Source organism: Macrobrachium rosenbergii, chromosome 21, assembly GCF_040412425.1.
Source record: "Macrobrachium rosenbergii isolate ZJJX-2024 chromosome 21, ASM4041242v1, whole genome shotgun sequence".
Lineage (NCBI taxonomy): Eukaryota > Metazoa > Arthropoda > Malacostraca > Decapoda > Palaemonidae > Macrobrachium > Macrobrachium rosenbergii.
The window spans coordinates 39,731,773-39,752,135 of record NC_089761.1 but is presented as its reverse complement, the minus strand read 5'-3'; the positions used below and the strand labels follow the sequence as shown (position 1 = coordinate 39,752,135).

The 20,363-nt window shown below is 39.0% G+C and overlaps 2 protein-coding genes across 2 annotated transcripts in view; one reads left to right on the top strand and one right to left on the bottom strand.

Moving 5' to 3' along the window:
- Nucleotides 1-3,157: 3,157 nt before the first annotated feature.
- LOC136849972 (alpha-(1,3)-fucosyltransferase 7-like) lies at nt 3,158-9,221 on the bottom strand. Its single transcript, XM_067123502.1, has 5 exons — nt 9,135-9,221; nt 7,247-7,300; nt 4,245-5,205; nt 3,812-3,954; nt 3,158-3,660 (listed from the first exon to the last, which is right to left on the bottom strand). The coding sequence occupies exons 2-5, from the start codon at nt 7,252-7,254 to the stop codon at nt 3,384-3,386; spliced, it is 1,389 nt and encodes a 462-aa protein (XP_066979603.1). The 5' UTR covers nt 7,255-7,300; nt 9,135-9,221; the 3' UTR covers nt 3,158-3,383.
- The window catches only part of LOC136849970 (4-galactosyl-N-acetylglucosaminide 3-alpha-L-fucosyltransferase FUT6-like), a 66,018-nt gene continuing 52,481 nt past the window's right edge, over nt 6,827-20,363 (top strand). The window contains exon 1 of the mRNA XM_067123498.1: nt 6,827-6,914. The gene's annotated coding sequence lies outside the window, so the exon portion shown is untranslated. The remainder of the gene's footprint in view (nt 6,915-20,363) is intronic.

The window sequence follows — 20,363 nt, the reverse complement described above, 5'->3', positions numbered from 1 at the left end:
CTTGAAGAGCCCATGTATGCTATTAAACCATAAAAAAACGACAAAAAGTATGAAACAAAAATTCAGGTGGGAGTTTATTTTTGCAGATTAAACTTTTGTCTTCACCAAGCTTTCCAACAGCTTCCAAAGCTCCGGAAATCTTTCCCTTCTTTCGTGATTGACTTTCTCAAGATGCTGTCTTGTTGGTCGCTCTGGTCTCTGTGTGACTCACCGCCGCTTTCACTAGATCCCGGAAGTGTGTGTCAAGGTACAGGAACTCTCTCTCTCTCTCCCTCTCATACTCTTGTATTTTAAGTTTGTGTTATTATAACCTACATAGTAGTTATATTTATGATTACAGCAACTGTAATCACTACCACTAGTACTACTACTATTAACAGCTCTCCTAGGGCTGGCCCGAAGGATTAGATTTATTTTACGTGGCTAAGAACCAACTGGTTACCTAGCAATGGGACCTACAGCTTATTGTGGAATCCGAACCACATTATGACGAGAAATGAATTTCTATCACCAGAAGTAAATTCCTCTAATTCTTCACTGGCTGGTCGGAGAGTCGAACGCTGGGCCAACAGCGTGCTAGCCGAGAGCTCTACCCACCCCGCCAATGAAGAACTACCTAGGGAAAAAAAAACCTGTTTCGATTATCGAGAGATTAACTTACTTGGTTTTACTCCTTGCCAGAGGTTGCCATTTTATTCTGTCTGGAACGTAATCGAAACAGGTTTCGTGCCTCCGTCCCCTTTAGCCAAGCTCACCACCAGGAGACTTCATAATCCATCAGGGCAAACTCTCCGACATTTAGGGGAGTCGAATGTGCACACTTTCCATGACACATTCCCCAGTGGGGTGGAAGGCGTTACTTGGTTTTTGCCGCGTTCCTTCCTCAGGTCCCTGGCTGCAACCCCTTTCGTTCTATTTACTGTACCTCTGTTCATATTCTCTACCTTTCAGCTTTCTTTCCTTAACCCTCTTTTAACAATTGTTTCATTGTGCAACTGCGAGGTTTTCCTACTCAATTTCCCTTTCAGCGCTGAATGACTCGTAGGTCCCAGTACTTGGCCTTTGGTCTAAATTTTATATTCCAGTACAGTGTACACACACACACACACACACACACACACACACACACACACACACATATACATATAGTATATATATATATATATATATATATATATATATATATATATATATATATATATATATATATATATATAGAATGCCACTCAGGTTACTCGGTTGTAAATGAACAATCCCATTTAACACATGAAAATTTACATACGGAAAAGAATTATTCACGAGGGTGTGTTATGGAGGTAAACACCTGCATATATTACGGAATTTACGGCTGTATTCCAGCCCGTCATTATCCACAGTAGTTTAGCAGGTGTTACAGGTGATAACAGGTGTAAACCAGACATGGCTCGAATTTCTTGAACAGTAACACGCAGTGACACTTGTGCTTACTTCCCAGCTCAGAGGGCTATGTCCTAATGTAGCCCAGGCCCGAAGAATGAATTGAAAAAGAAGGAATATTTTATATATATATATATATATATATATATATATATATATATATATATATTATATATATATATATTTTATATATACTGTATATTATACACACATACATATAATATATATTTATATATACAGTATAAATAAAGATAAAATCCACGAAGGAAAGGGAAACACTGGAGTGCTATGAGGCCTTTCGACTGTCTGTCGTCCTTTACTTGCAGAGTAGGGAAACACTGTGGTGTCGTCCTTTCGACTGTCTGTCGTCCTTTACTTAGCAGAGTCTGCTGAGTAAAGGACGACAGACAGTCGAAAGGCCTCACAGCACTCCAGTGTTTCCCTTTCCTTCGTGGATTTTATCTTTACTTATATATTCATCACGTTCCACATTTTCGTGATTCAGTTACACACACACATATATATAGAGGTCTCAGCTATTGAGTTTCAGTTGCAACACTGAGATGAGGATTAAGGATTCAGTTTTTATAAACAAGAGTTATCTCTCACGGTTGGCGTGGATTAAGGAACAGACGCTGTTGTTTAAAAGAAGAAGAGCTGTTATCTCACACGAGTACTAAAGCAACTTTAGCCTGCCCTTGAATTATTTCTAGATATCTTACAACTAACAGCAGTTTAACGTTGTTCCTGACCTAAGCTAACATGTATTTTTGCGTTTAACATTAAATTTAAGAGATTTATCTAAAAATGTATCGCATTTGAGATTGTAATATAGCAAAAAATAATCGTAATGATGTAGCTGATAAGTACAGAAGCCATTAGCTTGAGTTTTGTTACGTTGAGGCGGTAAAACACACACACACACACACACACTAAATAACAAAGATACTGGTACAAAAGACATTGGGATCAAACGCTACAAGTACATTCACAGACACTTTCCAATATGGCGACCATGGCAAGCGGCCATCGTCACCAAAGCGTTCAAAGTCAACATCTCAGGCAAGCAGATAGTCATTGTAGTGTGAAGATCATCAAATTCTGCAGAACAGTTTTTCCTGCAGATTGATTTTCATCTTATTTATATTTTAATCTGGCTTGTATACTTCATACATCCCTGAAAATCTCTAAAAGTACTGTCTTCATTTAATTTCACTTGCCATTTTTGCAAATTCCAGTATTGTAGGACATTTATGCACTCGTATTTATAGGCTCAAGTGTCTGTCAGTCATTGGTTTCTACTCGGTTTGTTTTTATTTTCTTTGTCATCTGCCGTGTTCTGTCAGTGCACATGCAATTATCCTTGTTGCTGCAGTAATTTATTCTTTGGTATTTGCAGTGGTTTGTCAATTTTGCAGCAGGGCTTATAACATTTTTGTTTATTTTCTGTCATCTTGAATGTTTTGCCAGCGTTGCAACTGAACTTTTGTCATTTGTCATCTGCAGTTCTTTGTCAGTGATGCAGTTGAACTAGAGATTCTTATTTAATTCTTTGTCATCTGCAATGACAAAGAATATTTCACTCTGTCAGCTGTAATTCAATGTCAAAATGGACAAAGTCAGAGAAACAACCCACATTACATGTTCCAGTTGAGATCACGACTATCTCCTTTATGTTGCTCTTTTATCTTAAGAATTATTTTAGAGTAACTTCCAGGTATTTGAATGAGGTTCACAGAAGTATTTGCTATAACATGTACATCACATAGATTGTGTTCTTTTTAATTTTCACGACAACCATAATTTACAGCACATAACCTAAATGTTCACACTCCATACAATTCAAAATTGCTCATTCATGGGAAACCCAGAAAATATTAGGAATAATGATGGCGCGCTCATAGTGTTCAGAATCATGCTACAGGTTCATGACTCAGTGTTCACAGAAGAGAGTGAACGCGTATTCTTCAGGGTTGCCTGAGCCTCAGTAGACTTTGCCGGTAAAACACAGGGGTCTCTCGCATTCTGGAATCCCACGTGGTTGGATAGCACTGGGTGTCGTTGTTCCAGGTGAGTTCCATGTAATTGTAGACTGTGGGCGCTGGATCGTTGTAGTTGAGGGCCTCACACACGCGGCAGTAATGGTGTGAGTTGGAGCCGTAATAGCTGTGTTCATTCAGCACTTTGAAGTGCGACCGCCAAGCGTGGTACTCCATGAACGCAGTCCTGTTATGTTCAAGATACCTGGAAAGAGTGGTTGGCATCAGTCATTAGTCTGATGGCCATTTGTTGAAGCACAGCCCTGGTGTGCACACTGTTACCAGATCATTTCTGTGATTCTGCTTACACCTATGTCAAATTAAATCAGAACTGGAACCATGAACATTTTCCTTACATGAGGTATTTACCCAGATGATAGGGAGACTGAAAATCATCCACGTGGATGAAAGAATTGGGAGGAAGGTACTTCCGGTAATCTTCTGTTTTCGTTCCCATCACCACGGGAATGGCCCCCTTCTGGAAAGACTGCCACCACACCTGGGGAATGATTTGAGCCATGAAGCAAAACAGTGGATTCATGAGACGCAAAGAGCAGTTCCTAAGAAGCGGCAGAACTGGTAGAAATATTAATGTTAAGGAAAAATTAGATAATATTAACATCTAAGTTATTACTGATATCAGTAACACTGCCTAAAATGGTTTATTATACAGTTATTTATATTATATATTATATACTTTGTTGTAATGGTAGTTTCCACTACAGTGTATATAGGGTGGACGTGAAAGTCTTAGGTTTTAGGCACCGTGAACATCTAGGGCAAACGAACCTTTTCTGTGATGTAATCCTTACAGTTGGAGTTTTCGAAGGCTAAGAAGAACTTGTATTCATTTAGCAAGACGCAATCTCTGTTTAGGTGACCTTGGCACCACTTTATTCCAAAACATATGCCATATATGTCGACATCTATATACTTCCGAAGTTGTCTCACGTACCCAGTTCGATTATTCGTTGACTCACAGTTTGTCAACATAGCAGCTGCCAGTTTTGCCTTGATGTTGAAATAATCCACCTTTTCATACTTGGAAGCTTCTTTGTCCGTCATTCTGACAGTCCTTCCATATGGCACAGGAACATCACTGTCCATTCTGTAGCTCATTGACCAGTTGAAGATTCCATTGTAGTTCGAGATGTCCTTGTCTTCTGCGAAGTAGAGGGTATTGTAGGGGCTTTCATCTGTTAACCAGATCCATCGCTGATTGAAGTTAGCTCGACTTGGGTATGTCGATGCTCTATTCGTTCTGTGCAGATGGAAGATGATGGCATCTGCTTTCTCGGAGAAAACGTCCTTAGTGACGAGTTGGCAGTTCTTGACTGAACAGAAGCGGAAAGGGTCCAGTTCCTCGCCACCAAACTCTCTTATAAGCCTTTCATTATCGACTTCACTCTGATTCCAAGCAAGAATGACGAAAGTCTTGTTTTGCTGTTTACCCACATCTTCTTCCAGATACATCCTCCTGCCCAGAACAGAGAGGCTTTCCATTTCCTGCCGTGTTAGGTTGCGCCAGTTCTCAGGGTAGGGTGAATCTCTGTGGGAAAAGGCAGGACTGTGTACCGTTTCTGGGAAGTGAGCCCCAGTTAGATTCTCTGGTGTTGTTAGCGCCATAAGGAATTTCCCTGTGTAAATGTTCTTGAAATAAAGGTAGCTGTAGCAGATGACCAGAAACATAATGACCAAGTGCATCAACCTCCATGATCGCACTCTCTGCCAGGCCCATTCAAATGTCAGCCTGAAAGAATCCAGTATCAATCATATTTCTCTACGCATATCATCTATGAGTCATTTCCTGTATAGCAAGTAGCTCCAGAGGACACACAAAGCAATAGTCATTGAACTGAGAGTTATTAAATTAGTAAATGTACCTACAAAACTAAAGAGACACTGGTATGAAGTTCTATAGAATCAGTATTATCAGTAAGTTCAAATGTATTCGAGTCAAAATAAGTTATTCATTTGGATAAGATTGTGAAGTGCTTATGTTCATGATAATGGTGGAAATTTACCATTTTGCGACAACAGTTTAGGAAAGAGAACGCAAGGATGGAAAGAGTGATTAACATCCCCAATCAGGAGGAAAGTTGTTATCAAAGACAGATTAGCAGGTGCTATTTTGGCTTGTCATCTACGCGTAACCTACTCCGAGGTGCTAGTACTATACTCCGTATGGTAAATGTAAAGTAGACGGCCGCGCGAAAATAACGTTTATTAATATAATTTGTCGACGTCGACTACACGTTATAGAAATGGGTGTACTGTACATAATACTTTGATCCCCGAGGGGCTAGTACTAAACACGGCGTCCGAAGGAGCTTCCGCCATGTTTTAGTACTAGCACCTCGGATGAGATGACGCGTAGATAGCCAGCCAAAGTAGCACCGATTAGTTTTGGAGATGAGAACGTTTACATATAGCCGGACTTGTATTTTGTGTTTACAGTCGTGGACCTCTTTTGGGTGGGTTTTTAATACTTTTTTCAGTGCGCTGGACAATGTTCGTGTGTGTGTGTGTGTGTGTGTGTTTATCATGATGCAATAAGCTGCAATGTCAAACTAATTTTTTTTTCAGTATGTTTCCGTAGTGCTTTGAATGTGTTGCTTACTGGTCCTTCATAACTTTGAATATTAAAATTTCCTCTGGCGTTATCAGTGTATCATTATTTATTTATTTATTTTTGTATGATTGTATGTAATTTTCCCCTACGTTGGTTTTTTTTCATTATTACGTATAAGTTTTCTACTCCTTGCCAGAACCTCTGAATGTATTTATATTATTTCATGTGAATTTAATAATAATAATAATAATAATAATAATAATAATAATAATAATAATAATAATAATAATAATAATAATAAGCAACCAAAAACAGCTTAGGTATACAAATTAAATAAGTCTACGGTGAAGAATACATAGAAAATTAGCATTTTCTGTCAAAGTGAAGTAGCGTAAACTTGCATTACAGCAGGATCTTTACAACCCATTAGCCAAAATGATAGACTTCGTAAAAATTTTAAAACTTGGAAATGTAACTTGATTGAAAAATTCATAAACTTAAAACTTGGAAATATGATTTTATAAAAAAAAATAAAAAATAGAACTTGGTGATGAAATTTTATTCATAAATTTAAAACTTGGAAATATAATTTTATTCAAGAATTTAAACTTGGTAATGAAATTTTATCCCTAAACTTAAAACTTGGAGGAAATATGAATGAACATGAGACTTAGTTTTTTCCTCATAACGAGAAGCAGGTTACACAATGAACTAAAATCACGGCAATTCTTCTGTTCGTATTGATTTATCTAATGGTTAATGTATTCATTTATATATTTTCTGTTTCCACACAGGATGGCTTTGCAGTCTACAGCACTTGAAAATGAGCACTCGGATAACCTTCTATTCAGGATAGGTTAACACACTGTTACCTCGCAACAAAAAAGGTAAGACACAAAAAATCTTCCTTTGTGTTATGTAGCACACAACGAGTCACTGTAGACTACAAATGGTCCATACAATGTAAAGAAGGACGCAGAAATAAGATTTTCTCTGACCAGGGAAAGAAAAACGTAATATTTTTACAGTATAGGGAATGGGAAACTGCGCTAAGTTTCTGCTGTTTAATCAAACAACTTGGGTACCTTTTAGCAGTTCTTGGAAGGGGAGGGTTTTATTTAAGGAGCCTTTACATTTAACTGGAGAGAGAGAGAGAGAGAGAGAGAGAGAGAGAGAGAGAGAGAGAGAGAGAGAGAGAGAGCGAGCTATTTAGACTAACGACCTCATCTCGTTGTGAAGACAGGACCAAACTGTGCCTCCTCGTATTGCCCACCTGAAAAAAAAAAAAACAGCGTCACATATTATTTTAGAAAGGGCCCTAGAATAATTCTAGACAATTATGTAGCCAAGGTATTTTTTTACAGGTAAATTTCTTTTTTTCACGTTTTGGGATTGTTTTTTTTTTTTCATTCTAGTGGAGTGGAAAACTCTTAGATTAGAATAAGTTCTAGATTGTAGAGGTTTGCTCAATCCGACCAGACTCGGTTATGGTTATAGGTTCCACTCATATAACAAACAGAAAAATTAAGGCTAAAGATGCATGAACACATGTCTTTATACATTTGTTCTCATATAACTATTCACACCTGCAAATTAACTACTCAATAGCCCTGCTTAGGTGAAGAACATACCCTCGCTAAACCTTCTCTCCCGGGAATCGAACCCAAGGCCTTTCACATATTTTTTAACATTCATTTACATCACAGATAAATGAATGGGATAATGGTCATTCATCGCCTAGAACGCAGTATCAATAATTTTTCAATGGAGTGTCTACCTTACGTCTTCACGAGTCGGTTGACCCACGGATTGGAATCGTAACATTAAACCCTTGTTGTATCTTCTTGTAGATTAATTCCCCGTTTTCGTAGTAAAATGGTTATCAGTGCTACCTGCTTATATCAGCTTCACGTAAAGCTGATATTCAGGAAAACGCGTTTCAGGAATGTCCATTCTGACGTATTTCACAGAATATGATGTATTTATTCTTATTGGCTAGTACTAGACCTCTATTTATCTTCGCTTATGACGAGTGTATCAAGTTACTTTCAGATATCGAACCATAGGAGTCTCCTAATATATCTTGGTATAAACTCCTTATTCTGCCTTCCGCCCGTACCCTTTCGTCTCTTCTTACCCATCTTCTAAACTTCTTCAACTTTACTCCGCAGGGCTCTTAACTGAGTCGCGAATTGTGACTCGGGCGAGTCTAACAAGTCAAAAATTGTGGCGACTCGAGTGGCGTCGAGTGTAGGACGTCGTTGGAAAATTTGCGGTAGTGGTTCTCATCAGAGTCAAGGTATCAGGAGTATTGTTTCGTTGTTTTCTTTTTTACTTGTAAAAAAATCCGTTTCCTTTTTAAAGCATTCCTTTTAGAGAGACATCACATTTTAATCTAGAAAACCAAACAAGGAATAAATTCACAGAGCACTCGATAATGGTTGTAGACGCCTTAGGCAAAACCTTTGCATCTGTGAGAAATCTTAAGAGAATTTTCAAGTCCGTTTTTGGGCAGATGTCAAACAGCTCATGCTGAGATTCACCGATGTCTTCACATCCCCGGCTCACCAACATTGCGTCGAAACCCCATAGGTCTAAAGGCACTATATTCCAGTGTTTCATTACACCGTTTCAGGCCATCGCTACGTGTAACTTCGTTAATTGTTATTTTAATTTGCATGTGACTATTTCTTCTATTTTTTTCTTTCATCACATTTGGGAATTCCATTGTATGTGAAGTTGCTTCACACGTCACGTGTTAATGTTACATATTTTATTTAAAGATGGTAATAATAATCATGACTTTATTCACTAGTAATTTATATGAGTGGATTTTCCACCATGAAACGAGGAACTTACGATCTTAGCGTCTAGAGAAGTCTGTTCACTTACACAAATTGTTACGAGGTTGATCTCTCTCTCTCTCTCTCTCTCGCATTACTTAAGCATTGCATTAATTTTACTTTACAAAAAAATGGCAGCACGATGGTGGGTCCTGAAATTCGTTCACACATCTTCACAGGAATCTCTCTCTCTCTCTCTCTCGTGTTTTTCTTTCTTTGTCTAAATATTTATGCGTTTCTTACATACTCAAGTGCTGTACTTACTTCGGTAAAATGAATAAAGTTATAGTCCCTTAATATTCTCAGCGGTGTAAACTTTAGTCTCGCTTCGAAGGCCCATCAGATGAGACTAAAGCAAACATTAGCGCAATGTTACAGTATCCCACAAGGGCCTTTTCCACCCGTAACCGCATTTATCTCCCGTTAATTAGTTTTATTATTGGAACTGGAGTATGATTCAAGTATAAAAGAGCCCGTGGAACTCAATTACACACAGAATAGCGAAAGGGAATCGAAAAATATCCGATTGCGAAATGGTTCTTTTCATGATTACAGAATAGCACCAGGGCTCCAATGCGCTAATGATACGTCAGTGCAACGAGGTTTCTTTCAAAAATTGGACAGAACGAAAAGCGATACAATCGATTTCGGTTTCAGCAGTGTTCATCCATTCATCCAGTGGATGAACACACCGGAAATTACAACCAGAATTACGAACTTTTCCCAAATTCCCCGTCATTGCCTTCAGTTGCATGTAGGTCTAGCACGGGTGTGGTGCGTTCACGATGAACGGCAAGGGAGAACTCGCAGCAGTGGCTTTGCTTTTGGTTGAGGAGGAAGACGAAGAGAACAGTTTGTGTTGATTTATTTATACTAAAGAGGAAAGAAGAAGAACACTAGACTCTCTTCAAGAAGTTTTAAGTTTCACGAATGCTTTAGAATGCCGAGAACGTTACTTCACTATCTACTTCAGAAAATAACGGTTTGCTTGAGGTAAGTAAGAAGCTGTGAAGAGATAGACATATGTTTAAAGTACAATGTACCTTAGTACTAGCTCAGTGAGGCTTTCCCGTCCATGGCTTACGTTAAAATCAAAACCGGTTTGAATTTCAGCGTCGGTTAGGAATTCACACTAGATAACAGATTAATTAAGAAAGACTTTCAAGTTATATATACACTATATATGGGTTTGTGAGTACAAACATACACACACACACACATATGTATATATATTCACAGATAGATAGACGTAGGTACACTGATTCATGCTGACCCTGAGTGACCTTATCGTCTCTCTTACAAAGGTCATGAGGCCGCAGCAGGAAAAACCTGAATATGTTCTCTCTCACCCAAGAGCGACTATTGAATAACACCCTCGTGAGAACTTCCTTGACTCCAGTCGTTTGTCGTTGGAACTTTCGTTGTGTAAACAACTTTAGCATTTTTTTTATTGTTTTCTCATATGTTTGGCTATATATATGTATGTATGTATGTATAAACACGTAAGTATGTATGTATGTATGGGTATATATGTGTATATATATATATATATATATATATATATATATATATATATATATATATATATATATATATATAAAGTCTTGTATCCCTTAGGGGATAGTACCGTCAGTGCACCTCGCGCAGTGCATTGTAGGCATTTCTTAAGGCTTTTCGCAGCGTCCCTTCGGCCGCTAGCTGCAACCCCTTTCATTCCTTTGACTGTACCTCCGTTCATATTCTCTTTGTTCCATCTTTCCACCCTCTCTCTAACGATTGTTTCACAGTGCAACTACAAGGTTTTCCTCCTGTTGCACCTTTCAAACCTTCTTATTCTCAATTTCCGTTTCAGCGCTGAATGACCTCACAGATCCTAGTGCTTGGCCTTAGGCCTAAATTTCACATTCCAGTCCATCTACTTCCCGTAAACTATTTGCGTTACACACTGGAAAAATAAATATACGAATACTCACTGCTTTTTGTAAAGCAGTATTTGGCCTTACAGTTAATCAATCAATTGATAATGTTTTATAGATCTATATATTTATAGATTTATAGATTTGAAGTGTATTATAGTTTGGCAACACAGCTTCGGATGAGCCAGGTATAGCAAGACTGGGGTATGGGGGGGGGTTTGCTATGTCCGGCCCAAACTCCCCCCCACCCCCCACCCCCTCCATCACAAATGATGTTTAACAAAAGCTTGAAATTATGGAAATTATCCAAAATTAAAAAAAAAAAAAAATTGTAACTGAAACATAACAGTCTACAACCACAGACAAAACTGTAATATTTAGTCTACAATTACGAACGACACTGTGTCAGCCTGGGCTTGGGAATTTACAAGTTACAACATCTGTTGTGTTACAAGTCTTAAAAGCCGGTAGAACAAGTGTGATGTACAGATTATATTATAGAATATATATCTCTCAGCGTCGCTGTCTGTAATTATCGCGCATCGCGCAGCTGCGGTGTGCATGTGTGTGTGTACTAGAGCGCTTCTGCCACGTCGTACGATTATTACGAAAGTCTTTGTGTTTTGTTGCCCTCCGACACTCTCGGCTATTTCTTTGTTTGACACATCAACGGATACGCTTCGCATAATGCTTGTGTGCTTGTAGGCGCGTAGGCGTAGTTCGAAAGAGAGAAAGACAGAGAGTATAATAGACAGTATATATATATATATATATATATATATATATATATATATATATATATATATATATACAATTGCATTTTCCTTTTTTGAGAGAGAGAGGAGAGAGTAGATATCAAATGTATTTTTTCTATCCTTTTATTTTGATAGAGCGAGGTAGAGAATATGTACCAAATGTATTTTCCTCTACTTTTTTTTTTGAGAGAGAGAGAAATTGGATATAAATTGTATTTTTCCTTTTTTTTTTGAGAGACAGAGGTTGAGAATAAATACCAAATGTATTTATTCTATCCATTTTTCTGTTTTTCGATTAAGAGGTAGAGAATATATACCAATTGTATTTTCCCTTTTTTTTTTTTTTGAGAGAGAGAGAGAGAGAGTAGATACCAAATGTATTTTGTCTCCGTTTTTTTTTTTATAAAGAGAGATAGAGAATATATACCAGATGTATTTTTCTCTCTGTTCTTTTGTTTTTGGTCTCGGTATAATGCTGTTTGAGCCACGACCCATAAAACTTTAGCCACGGCCCGGTGGTAGCCTGTCCTATGTCGTTGCCGGACGCACGATTATGGCTAACTTTAACCTTAAACAAAATAAAAACTACTGAGGCTAGAGGGCTGTAATTTGGTATGTTTGATGACTGGAGGGTGGATGATCAACATAGCAATTTGCAGCCCTCTAGCCTCAGTAGACGGACGGACAAAGCCGGCACAATAGTTTTCTGTGAACTTGAATTTTGGAACTTTTAGGCTTGACACTTAAGCACTTGGACATCACTTTCCACTGTCTGTGTGCAGAGCTTCAGGTAGATCCCTTTCGTGCTTCTGAGCTCATGCAGCACTGCTGTTTTTTCCGTGCTTCTGACCTGCTGTACTGTTTTTTTTTTTGCAATGCTTCAGATAGATCTGCAGCACTGCTGTTCCTTTCGTGTTTCTGAGCTCCTGCTGTACCGCTGTCTTTGGGCAGAGCTTTAGATCTTCTGCAGCACTGCTGTTCTATTTTTGCCTCTGAACTCCTGCAGCACTGCTGTTTTTTCCGTGCTTCTGAGCTCCTGCTGTAGTATTGCTGTTTTTCTGCAGAACTTCAGATAGATCTGCAGCACTGCTGTTCCTTTTGGTTTCTGAGCTCCTGCTGTACTGCTGTCTTTGGGCAGTACTGTTGTTTTTCTGCAGACTGCTGTTCTTTTCAGATAGAGCTCTGCTGTAGTACTGCTGTTTTTCTGCAGAGCTTCAGATAGATCTGCAGCACTGCTGTTCTTTCTGTGCCTCTGAGCTCCTGCAGCACTGCTGTTCTTTTCGTGTTTCCAAGTTCCTGCTGCACCGCAGTCTCGCTGTAAATCTTCTGTTCTGCAGCAGCTGTTCCGCAGTGCTACAAGTATTCCGACGCCGTTAGACTGAGGGCGCAGCTGTTCAGTTAATGATGAGAACTTCATCAAAGAAAAGGGATCTTTCATTTCGTCCCAATTTAGTGTTCTGTAAAAGAAAACCATTGTGCCGGCTTTGTTTGTCCGCCCTTAGATCTTAAAATCTACGGGGGCTAGAGGACTGCAAATTGCTATGTTGATCAGCCACCCTCCAGTCATCAAACATGCCAAATTGCAGCCCCCTAGCCTCAGTAGTTTTTATTTTATTTAAGGTTAAAGGTAGCCATAATCTTGCATCTGGCAACTATATAGGCCAGGCCACCACCGGGCCGTGATTATACGCTGTAGCGGCTGTACAGAAAACTCAATTGCGCCGAAGAAACTTCGGGTCAGTTTTTACTTGTTAGCATTGTCTATCACTTTACACCAATTTCTTGGTTCGTTACCTGAACGTGGAATGATCAGATACGGCGAGGATAATCAGAGATTACAAGAGATTACCTTAGAACATTTGAGGGTTTGGTCACGCACAGAGAAACCCAGCGAATGAGTCACCAAGAAATCTCGAAGGTTCACAGAGATTACGTAAAAAAAATTGATATTTCGAAGAACTCTGTTGCAGTATGGTTACAAAAGGAATTGCGAGTAATCGGAGATTACCAAATAAATGTATATTTTAATCTACTAAAAATTTCAGATGATTAAATATTTCGAAGTGAATCTCAGTAAATCGGAGATTACGAATGAAATGTCTTAATCCACTAAAGAAAATTTAGAGAATTGAATATTTTCTAAATTAATCTCAAGAAATCGGAGATTACGGAGAAAATATGTCTATTAATCTACTAAAGAAAAATTTAGAGAATTGAATATTTTCTATATTAATCTCAAGAAATCAGAGATTACGAAGGAACTATTTCTATTAGTTCACTAAAAAAATTCAAATGAATATTTTCGAGAGGAATCTCCTGGAATCGGAGATTACGAAGAAAATGGGATTATTAATCTATCTAAAAAATCATATAATTCAATATTACCGAAACGAATCTCCTGAAATCGGAGATTACGAAGGAAATGCGCTTAATCTATTAAAATATCAGATAATTCAATATTATCGAAAGGAATCTCCATGAATCGGAGATTACGAACGAAAAATATTTATTAATCTATTAAAAAATCACGTAATTCAATATTATCGAAAGGAATCTCCAGGAATCGGAGATTACGAACGAAAAATATTTATTAATCTATTAAAAAATCATATAATTCAATATTATCGAAAGGAATCCCCAGGAATCGGAGATTACCGAGAAACTTCAAACCACGAGGAAATAAGAGAAATCTCTTAAGTAATCGAAGATTACAAAATAAATCTCCCAGTCCAATACCCTGAAGGGAAAAGCCCCTTAGGGGATTAGTGCCTTCAGTGCACCTCATGCGGTGCACTGTAGGCATTACTCAAGGTTCTTTGCAGCGTCCCTTCGGCCCCTAGCTGCAACCCCTTTCTTTCCTTTTACTGTACCTCCGTTCATATTCTCTTACTTTCCACCCTCTCTTAGCAATAATCAAGGCCACCGAAAAGAGATTCATCTATCGATGGTCTCAGTATACTGCTGTATGAGCCGCGACCCATGAAACTTTGACCACGGCCCGGTGGTGGCCTGGCCTGTATCGTTGCCAGACGCGCGATTTTGGCTAAGTTCAACCTTTAATAAAAATAAACACTACTGAGGAGGCTAGAGGGCTGCAATTTGGTATGTATGATGATTGGAGGGTGGATGACCAGCATATCAATTTGCAGCCCTCTAGCCTCAGTAGTTTTTAAGATCTGAGGGCGGACAGAAAAAGTGCGGACGGATGGACAAAGCCGGCACAATAGTTTTCTTTTACAGAGGGGAATAAATATTTAGAAGAATGAATTGATCACAAATAGAGATAAATGTACAGACAAGTAAATCAATCTTTTCATAAATACATAAATATTCTAATAGATAATTAAGTCTTTAGTGAAATTAGATAAAAATGATAAACAAAAATATATTTAAACAAATCAAGTGGGGATGTGGTAGTGCCGTCATTATACCTCACGCGGCGCACTGTAGGCATTGCTTTCAAGGTTCCTTGCAGTGTTTCTTCGGCTCTTGGCTACAACGCCTTCCATTCATTTTACTGCACCTCCGTTCATATTCTCTTTCTTCCATCTTACTTTCCTCTGCGCTCTCCTAACAGTTGTTTCAACATTATTTTCGGCGCTGAATGACCTCATAGGTCCCACCGCTTGGTCTTTGGTCTAAATTTTATATTCCAGTTCAACAAATAAAAAATAAATAGATAAAATTCCTTTAAAACATACAGGGATACATACATACATACATACATACATACATACACTGTACATAGTGTATGTACAGTATATACCTAGAAGCATACAATGATACTGAATTGCTTAAAGCGCTTATAGGACAAGGGTGTTTGGCATTTCTCTATGGTCACCCATTCAAGCGCTGGCCAGACTCAAGAAATTAAAGTAAAAAAAAAAAATGGAAAACCACAATATGATAAAGAAATTGATAAACACAAAAATGTGATCAGATTAGGGAACAATAGTGATATATAGAATTTTGTTTTATCTAATCAGCATTATCAGAGATTAAACGAATAATGATTTTTTTCTTCTGTTTCGTATATCTTGAAGAAGTCTCTCTCTCTCTCTCTCTCTCTCTCTCTCTCTCTCTCTCTCTCTCTCTCTCTCTCTCTCTCTCTCTCTCAGAGAAATGAGAGGATTACCAATAAACACTTATGGTAAAATCGTGATTTTGAAATGGTCATTCATGATGTCAATTTTCTCCAATTCAGTGCAACCTGCAAAATCTGTACCAAATATATTTATATATTACTTTCTATAATGCACAAAGTATCAAATACTTGAATCAAGCTCATTGTAATTCATATGAACAGTTATAACCAACCTTACATCACGAGGATTCCTCCGTTATGCGGAACTTCGTACGTTTGGCAACCGCGTTCTACTCGGGACTGCGAGTCATGTTTCTAATTTATTTGTATTTAATTTCATCTGTTCATTTCCGGATTATATCTTTGGCAAATGTTTTAGGAGGGAAAGTATGATATTATTCTTCGTTTTAAATGTTTTAGGAGGGAAAGTATAATATTATTCTTCGTTTCATGACGAATGCGCTAAAAACATGCACGCCTCAAGACTTCTGCAGGATCTACAGTAGAAAATAACAAGAAGAAGCATTACAAGGTGTACTAACCCGGTACGTATCCGCCTTTGTTCAAGTCCAGGGTAAATTCAGTGGGACGCCGTGTTTAGCACTAGCCCCTCGGGGATCAATGATATTGTTCTTTAATATAATTTGTCGACTACACAGTATAGAAATGGGTGTATATAATACTTTGACACCCGAGGGGCTAATACTAAACACGGCTTCCCATTGAGCTGCCTCCATGTTTAGTACTAGCACCTCGGGGATCAAAGATATTGTTCTTTTGTGTAATTTGTCGACCACAAAATATAGAAATGGGTGTATATAATACTTTGATCCCCGAGGGGCTGGTACTAAACACGGCTTCCTATTGAGCTGCCGCCATGTTTAGTACTAGCACCTCGGAGGAGGTGGATATAAGACCCCCTGACATTACGATATGTTCCACGGAAATAACGGCCACTGGTAAAGGGAAACTGGTCTAGACTCACTTTTGAAGCGGCAAGCACGCAAGCATTCCAGTTAGCGCCTTACGGATTTCGTCAAGTTCAGTGGGATGAGGTTGCAAGCTCTCTGCGCCCACATTCATCTTGCTCACAACCCACTACAGTGAGCTAATACCAGGTGCACAGTTCCATCGGTCTATCGTTTGTGACTGCAAGTCGATAAGAAGTCATCTCCGTACGGGGGTAGTGCCATCAGTGCGCCTCATGCAGTGGACTGTAGGCATTATGTAAGGTTCTTTGCAGCTTCTCTTTGGCCCCTAGCTGAAACTCCTATCATTCCTTTTACTGTACCTCCATTCATATTCTCTTTCTTCCAGCCTTCTCCTAACAATTGATTCATAGTGCAACTGCGAGGTTTTCCTCCTATGTAGCCTTTAAAACCTTCTTTCTGTCAGTTTCCCCTTCAGTGCTGAGTGACCTCACAGGCCCCAGCGCTAGGCCTTAGGCCTAAACTCTACATTCTGTTGTATTCTCGGTAAGAAGTCATGGAAGCGTAGAAACGTCAAAATCAGGAAACTACTGGAATATCGAACTTGATGAAAGCAAGGAAGCACAGACAAGCACGTACGCTCGAAGACACGTCCGTGGGCGACATTGCAAGTGATTGCGAGAACCTGAGTCTGTCAACTAGGCCGGCGTACCCAAGGGCACGCAACTTGACCCACATCCTCTTATTAAAGTACAGAGTACTTGCAAAAGGGGATTTTGGGATCAAGGACATACGGTGTCAGTGCATCTGAGGACGGGAAGGAGAGTGGTCATATAGACTTCACCCTTTTCAAGGGCAAATGTCAGTGATAAAGGGGCGAAAGGGAACAAAAATAGCTAGAAGGGAAGGAAATATGATAAACCTTAAACAGAAAGTCGTACACCTTTTTTTCCCTCTAAAATGGAGGGTAAAACCAGAGAGCTTGAAGAGATGGGGAAAGAAGCAGTGACCAGGTGCTAAAATCAGAGGGGGAGTATCCAGGGGAAATGGGAAAGAAGCAGACTCTGAACTGAGGGGAAGGAGGTAACAGGGTAACCATAAAATCAGGCCAGACTTGGAAGTATGGGGAAAGGTGTAGGACTAACAGGTGTAGCCATAAAACCAGAGGCTGGAAGAGAAATCCAGAGCTTGGGAGTATGGGGAAAGAAGCAGACTCTGACCTGAGGGAAGAGTAGGAGGACTAACAGGTGTAACCATAAAATCAGAGGCTGGAAGAGAAATCCAGAGCTTGAGAGTAAGAGGAAAGTAGATAGAACTGAGGAGAGAGGAGGAAGCCTGGCAGGTGTAACCATAAAACCAGATGCTGGAAGAGAATTCCAGATCTTGTAAGAGGAAAGAAGTAGACTCGGAGCTGAGGAGAGAGGAGGAGGACTGACAGGTGTAACCATACCGTCAAAAAAATGACTGTTTTGAAGTGGAGGGTCAGCAGAGCAAGTCATAAGGAGCCAGTGGTAAGAGAGAGGCAGGCATCTCGGGCTGGAAGACGGTGATTCAAGAGGTCTTTAACCTTAATGGCTACGTCGAGCATCACCGCTTATGGTGTGCACACACGCAAACCTTTCCTCCTCTCCAACGAAACCTTCGAACAGAAAAATAGATTCCCAGAACAGTTGTTGGTTCACGTGGGCGTAACAGCCCAGGTGCTTCAATAATTGGGTGCACGAAAATTCGTTAATTTTCTCGTTTCCTTCGGTAGAACAGCCACCAACAGCTAACGGATAATTGCATAATATCCAGTTATATAAATCAGCTTCCTCGCTGCTACAGTTGTAATGATTTTGTTAAGACCTCAGCAGCAGTTATTTATATACATAAGTATATATGTATATAGTGCATATATATATATATATATATATATATATATATATATATATATATATATATATATATATATATATATATATATATATATATTATATATATTTTAGGACAGGCAAACAGAGAGCTAATTCGTCACGATCTATATATAACATTTAATCTTTCAAATGTCAGAGAGAGAGACAGAGATTAATGAATCGCTACAACATAAACAAGTAAAAAATGCGCCGAAGTTTCTTCGGCGCAGTCGAGTTTTTTGTGCAGCTGCTAGAGCGTATAATCAAGGCCGCCGAAAACAGATCTATCTTCTGGTGGCCTCGGTATAGTGCCGTATGAGCCGCGGCCCATGAAACTTTAACCACGGCCCGGTGGTGGCCTAGCCTACCTTTATCGCTGCCAGGAGAACGATTATGGATAACTTTAACCTTAAATAAAATGGAAACCACTGAGGCTAGAGGGCTGCAATTTGATTATTGGAGGGCGGATGATCAACATACCAATTTGCAGCCCTCTAGCCTCAGTAGTTTTTAAGATTTGAGGGCGGACAGAAAAAGTGCGGATAGAATAAAGTGCGGATGGAAAAAAAACTAAAAAAAAAGAAAAAAATAGAAAAGGGTCGTATAGATAGTAAATAGATATACAAATAAAAGAGAGAGAGAGAAAAGGGGGTGTGTCTTGTAACTGGAAGAAAAAACATGTCTGTGACACCCCTGTCACCAGCAAGATGCCGGGTTCGATCCCAGGGCGAGAAAGAATGTTTTGGGAACCACCTGTTAAACGCATTGTAACCGCTGTTGATTTAAGCAGTGAATAATTTACCTGGCGTTGTGGCGAAGTGCATGAGTCTAGCGATCTCATCCCCCCAGATGTCCACCAACCTTTCCTTGTAAGTTCTACTCCCCCATCCCCCCGCTACTTCCTCTTCTGCAGTTCTCAATAATTATTTTTCTCTTCCGCCAACGTCTAACTGTTTAATATAGGTCTAATTTATTTTTTTTTATTTCTCATCTGTTCACTGGTGTATCTGTCTTTATCACTTATTGTGTCAGCATTTGACTATAATTCTCTTCGCATGTATTTTTTTTCTTTATAATAATAATAATAATAATAATAATTACTCCCGGCCTATTATTTTATTTTTAAATCCTTGAAGACACATCCTCGTCATTACCAGTAGTGATTGTGGCTGCCAGTGTCTTCCGGGAAGCCATTATTGTCTCATCCAGATAAATTTCAACTGAATGTCACAACTCCCTTGTATAATATATATTGAACACTTATATATAAGTTATCCCGCCTTCGATAATTTGTAGGAGATTGGAGGAGGCGAAATGGCATCATAGAGATACTTGTAGGGAGCTGGTTGGTTTTTTGTTAGCTAAAAATAAATAAATAAATAAATAAATAAATAATAGATAAATAAATAAATAACGACAATAGGTGGGTCAGAAAAGAGTTGCCAGTTCAACTTACATTAGTTTCCTTTTTACAAATTACACGCTTCAAGCTTATTTCGTTTCCAGTACCCAAGGCAAAAATAGTTCGTCCTTTTTATTCTAATTTTTTTAACTCGTCATGCCACAAAAACTCAATCCCTCCTTCCAGACGTATTTTTACAACTTAATTTGCCATTTGAGGTTTGGGTAACGACTGATAGACTTCCTTATGACTTAGACATTGAATTAGCGCTCACGTGTGCACGCACAGAGCCACAAATGTAAGTGAATTACGCGCTCACAGGTAGCCTAGACCAACTTACCTTCATTAATAGCCGGATCTAAGGTTGCAGATATGTCGTTGTATTCCAGGATTGCTTGCGAGACAAGATCGAGTTCCTACGGAGGTCAATGAATGCGATGTCGTTGCTTGTGGCGAATTGATTGTTCGTTATGCGTTCCATATTTCGGTACGAATTCGTCGTCACTCAGGGA